The sequence below is a fragment of the Belonocnema kinseyi genome, chromosome 6 (genome assembly GCF_010883055.1).
Source record: "Belonocnema kinseyi isolate 2016_QV_RU_SX_M_011 chromosome 6, B_treatae_v1, whole genome shotgun sequence".
Lineage (NCBI taxonomy): Eukaryota > Metazoa > Arthropoda > Insecta > Hymenoptera > Cynipidae > Belonocnema > Belonocnema kinseyi.
This window is the reverse complement of record NC_046662.1, coordinates 51,508,951-51,514,775: the sequence shown is the minus strand read 5'-3', so window position 1 is coordinate 51,514,775 and position 5,825 is coordinate 51,508,951. Positions and strand designations below refer to the sequence as shown.

Below are 5,825 nucleotides of genomic sequence, written 5' to 3'. Positions count from 1 at the left end.
TTTCAGGTTACTTAAACAAATTCCCAGTAATTTTCGATAGGTTTTAAAAGTTTTAAAGAATTTCAAAATTTTTTCAAGAACTAGAAATATTTTAGCATATTTTCAAAAATTTAAGGAATTTTCAATTGATTTCAATAGTTAGAATTTTTAATGGTTAAAAACGTCCATGGACTAAAAAATCCACAAATCGTAGAAATCCACCAATGCCTTCGATCCGAAAATGTAGAAAAAATTTTATTTTTCATTATCAAAACCACGTTTTTTGTTAAATAAACAACCATAATTTTTTAAAAATGCATTTTTCTTCAAAATTTTGATCACAGAATTCGAAATTTCATACAATTTTAGATCGAATATGACTATTCTTAATTTTTTTAGGACCGTTTTCAAAAGTTTTAAAAAAATTCAAGACATTTTAAACTTTTTTTCAAGAATTTGAAAAATTTTTAAGGATTTTAAAAGATTTGATATTTTAGGATATGCAAAAATATTTCATAGAATTTTTCATTGTTTTCAATAATTTGAAGGGATTTTAAATATTTTTCGGAATTTTAAAAATAATTTCGGAATATGTAAAATAATTTTACAGGACCTGTAAGGTTTTAAGATATTGTAAATGATTCTTATAAAATTTCCGAGTATTTCAATGATTTTATGGGATTTTGAAAGCTCTTAAGATATTTTAATAAATATTCATGAATTTCAGGAAATTTCCAATTTCATAGAATTGCACGAGATTTTATAATCGATTTTAAATAATTTATTAAACATAATTCAGGGATTTCATAGGGTTTCAAAGATTTGTAAAGATTTAAAAATGTTTTTTGCAATATATTTAGAACTCACCCTGAATTCTTTTAAATTCTTTTAAATTCTCTTGATTGTTTTTAATCTCTTAAATTCGTTTGAATACACTTATTTCTGCGCAATTCAAGAGTTTTTTAAATTATATTTTTTTAGTTTTTATTTAATTCATCCTAAAATCAATTAAAACTTACTTTCTTAAATTAATTTTTTGCTTTTTTTAGTTGCTCCCAATTCCCTTGAAGTTTTTTTAATTCAATTTGAATTCTTGTAAATTCAAAAGAATACTATTCCTATTAAGGGGACAATAAATTTATTTTTCGTCCCGGAATTTTACAAATGTTTAGAAGAAATATCTGTCTAAGTTCGAATTTAACAGATTTAAAAAAATATAATTTGTTGAATTATTATTTTTTTCAATTAGGCTATTATTCAGTTTGAAATTCCGAATTGAGAAATATTTTACCTAAAAAAATTTCCATTATTATTTTTAAGCGTACATTTCTAATTTAAAAAATTTTAAAATGCTATCTTGAGGAGTTAAAATGTTGTCTTAAATATATAAACAATTAAAAATTAAAAGCATTTGAAGTTGTAAATATTTGATGAAATAAAGGTTTGTTTTATCAAGTGTCAATATAAATAAATAATTTTGTTAATTGATTGTATTTTAAGGATTAAAAAGTGAATAGTAATTCATAAACTATTTTCAAGTTAAAAATAAATTCATAATAGTACATTCGCAATGAAAGGCTTTTATCCAATTAAAAATATTGTTTTAGTATAAAATATTCTATTTTTAACTCGTCAAATTTGAAATTTTTTAATTAAGAAAAAAAATTAATATTTATCAATATTTGACTGTTCATTTAAGACAAATGAATAGAAACCAAATATTTAAAATAAGGAATTTGAAACTGAACAATTTGAATGTTATATTTAAAAAATGTTTAATTTCCAAGCGAAAGTGTTGAATTCTTACGTATAAATAACAATTGAACACTTATTATTTGTATAAAAAATTTTAAGGAATTTTAAGAGATATTTAGAAATTGTAAATGGATTCAAAATTAATTAAAAACTTTAAATCATTTCAAATAATTGGTAAATAGCCAAACTCTAATTTTACAACAAAATGTCGATTTTTGCATATAACAAACAATAAATTTATAAGCTTTTTAAGAATTGTAAAATGCTTCGAAAGAATGAAAACATTATTTTGAGTTTCCAAGGAAAATTGAAAATGATTTTTCATTTTTAAAAATTATTTTAAAAGAATAGTTAAAAAGGTTTTAAAAGATTTATAAAGTTTTAAAAAAAGCATCTGGAAGATTTAAAGGAAATATTTATTAAATTTGCAATATTTTCAAAAAATTATAGGAAAAATTCGATAAATATCTTTTAAAATCTTTCTTAATATTCTCAGAAAATAATTTCGTTTAAAGAAAAATCATTTTCAATTTTCCTAGGAATCTTAAGAAAGTGTTTTTATTTTTTTGAAGCCTTTCCCAATTCTTGAAAATCTTCGAAATTTTTTGTTCGAAATCTGCAAAAATCTATATTATGTTTTAATTTAGACTGAGGCTATCTATTAAAATTAAAAAATAAGTGTTTAATTGTTATTTATACCTACAGAATTTAAGGAAACTTTAACAAAATTGCAGGGTTTTCTACAAATTGTAGGAAACATTCAATGCATTTTTAAAGATATTTAGAAGTTCTAACAAAATTTCAAAAAAAAATTTGAAACAACTTCTATATTTCTCTAGATTTTTAAATAAAATTTGGAAGCTTTTCAAGGATGTTTAAAACTATTTTAAAAAATAATATAATTTTGAATATTTTAAAGTTCATTGATCGATTTTTGAATTTAGAGCATAGGAAATGATAACGTGGATTTATATTTTTGTAACTGAATCCGAATCTTATAATTCTACAATTAATCAAAGTTAAAAATTTTAAATTTGACAATTTAACTGCATTTAATTTAAAACTGTCCAATTAGAAATTATTTGAGCTTTTGAATATAAAATTTTTGAACTAAAAAACTTTTAAACTTTAATTTATTGGCTGTGTTTGCGATGAAAATAATTAATTAAAAATTTATAAATTAAATCTTAAAAGTGTTTGATTAAATTTCTAAAATATTAGGTCAATAGAAAAATTAGGGAATTTCGAAAAAGAAGTTTTGCGGCCATCCTGCTCTAGATTAAAATAATTAATCTTAGTTTTCGAAATAATTGGATTTTTAGGAATTAAAGTGGCCTTTCGCCTTTGGCCAATTTAATCATGCTTGAAAGTTTGCGGTTACTTTCTCACAGCTGTGAAACTTACCAATCAATCCTACAACTTGTTGAGATGCGGCAAGAAATTTTTCTGTGTTGATTTTCCCATTAGTCACTTCCGGAAAAGCGGTTCGATCTTGTTCCCGTTCCTGTTTTCGGGTTCTGTTGCTGATTGTCACCGACATTTTCGCATTCCTCATTCGACAGAAGCCAAATGAAAACTTTTACTGCCAACTTTGTTGACACTTAATCGAAATTTTGAGGAGCGATGCTCTACTGTCGTTATTTTTATTTTCCAAATTTAATACACATTAATTAGAATTTTTTCAAGATTTAATTGGTACGACTGAAAAATCCGGAAAAATAAAATTCCCGACATTATAAAATTTCCGAATTGTGAAATTCCCGAATTTAAACAATTTTTCATAAATATGTTTTATTGATTATAAATACAATTTTTTAAAGATTTAATTGGGACGACTGAAAAATCCCAAAAAATAAAATTCCCCAATAATAAAATTGCCGAAAAATAAAAATACCGATTTGGAAAATTCCCAAATATAAAATACACGAATAATAAAATTACCGAAAAATAAAAATACCGAATTGGAAAAATCCCCAAAAATAAAATTCCCGAATAATAAAATTGCCGAAAAATAAAAATACCGAATTGGAAAATTCCCGAAGAATAAAATTCTCGAATAATAAAATTCCCGAATAATTAAATTCACGACAGTTTATAATATTACAGAATAATAAAATTCTCGGCAGTTAATAATATTAACGAATTGGAAAATTCCCGAATAATGAAATTCCTGACAGAAAATTGACGAATATAAAATATCCGAATTGTAAAATTCCCGAATTTAAACAATTAGAATTATTTATAAATATGTTTTATTGATTCTAAATACAATAATGATTTTTTAATAATTATTTTTAATGCCTAAAATTTCAAAAATTAACGCTTGAATTTAAAATAACAATCATTCTGAATAAAATAATTTAAATAAAATTATTATTGTATTTATAATCAATAAATTATATTATAAAAAATTTTAATTGTTTAAGTTCGGGAATTAATTAATTCGGGAATTTCCCGATTCGCATATTTTGGAATTCGTTAATTTTCTATAGGGAATTTCATTATTGGGGAATTTTCCAATTCTTTAATGTTGGCACGACTGAAAAATCCTGAAAAATAAAATTCCCGACACTGTAAAATTCCCGTATTAGAAAATTCTCGATAAATCAAATTCGCGAATAATAAAATTGCCGAAAAATAAAAATACCGATTTTGAAAATTCCTAAATAATAAAATACACGAATAATAAAATTACCGAAAAATAAAAATACCGAATTGGAAAATTCCCGAATATTAAAGTTTCCGATAGTTTATAATATTACCAAATTGGAAAATTCCCGACAGAAAATTGCCGATTTATAAAATTTCCGAATTTGAAAATTCCCGAATTTAAACAATTAGAATTTTTTATAAATATGTTTTATTGATTCTAAATACAATAATGATTTTTTAATAATTATTTTTAATGCCTAAAATTTCAAAAATTAACGCTTGAATTTAAAATAACAATAATTCTGAATAAAATAATTTAAATAAAATCATTATTGTATTTATAATCAATAAATTATATCATAAAAAATTGTAATTGTTTAAGTTCGGGAATTAATTAATTCGGGAATTTTCCGATTCGGATATTTTGTAATTCGTTAATTTTCTATAGGGAATTTCATTATTGGGGAATTTTCCAATTCTTTAATGTTGGCACGACTGAAAAATCTCGAAAAATAAAATTCCCGTATTAGAAAATTCTCGATTAATCAAATTCGCGAATAATAAAATTGCCGAAAAATAAAAATACCGATTTTGAAAATTCCTAAATAATAAAATACACGAATAATAAAATTACCGAAAAATAAAAATACCGAATTGGAAAATTGCCGAAAAATAAAATACACCAATAATAAAATTGGTGATAAATAAAAATACCGAATTGGAAAATTCCCGAATATTAAAGTTTCCGATAGTTTATAATATTACCAAATTGGAAAATTCCCGACAGAAAATTGCCGATTTATAAAATTCCCGAATTTTAACACTTAGATTTTTTCATAAATATATTTTATTGATTACAAATGCAACAACAAAAAGCGTTCGCAAAAATAAAATTAAAAATTAATATATATATATCGAGTTTTCATTTGAAAAGCTTTGTAAGGTACGGAGAAAACGCACGTTTTTACAAATTTGGTAGGTGATACAAAATTTAATTCTCTTTTCAAAGAAAAAATTATTGTCTACATTTTTACGCTTTTTTTGAAATGTGCATAATATTTTGGAATAAAAAAAGTACAAAAAGCTTTCGCAAAAATGTAATTTGAAATTTTAAGTAAATATATATATATAATTAAAAGTTTGTCATAAGGACAACCGCAGGATTTCGCCGGGAGCGGGTGCTAATCTGAAAAATTGCACCCGCTTACAGCGAAATCGCGGTAAAATTTCAGCCACAACCACGTCTCACAACCGTGAGATAGGTGGTTACAGTCTGTAAAGGAATCAATACGACGATCCAGCAAAAGCCTCGTGGACCCTAAGAACACGGATTGACCCAAGGACAACCGCCTTCTGCATTTTTCCCGCAAGTGTTCTAGCATATTGTTGACACGCAGGGATGATTTTTAGGCCATTAGCAAGCTAGTCTCGCGTAGTCG

The 5,825-nt window shown here is 24.0% G+C and overlaps 1 protein-coding gene across 1 annotated transcript in view; it reads right to left on the bottom strand.

The window, feature by feature from the left end:
- Window positions 1-3,325, bottom strand: part of LOC117174661 (pleckstrin homology domain-containing family A member 8) — a 13,578-nt gene extending 10,253 nt beyond the window's left edge. Inside the window, exon 1 of the mRNA XM_033363947.1 lies at window positions 3,139-3,325. Coding sequence (XP_033219838.1) covers window positions 3,139-3,289 — 151 coding nt within the window. The 5' untranslated portion in view covers window positions 3,290-3,325. The remainder of the gene's footprint in view (window positions 1-3,138) is intronic.
- Window positions 3,326-5,825: the final 2,500 nt, after the last annotated feature.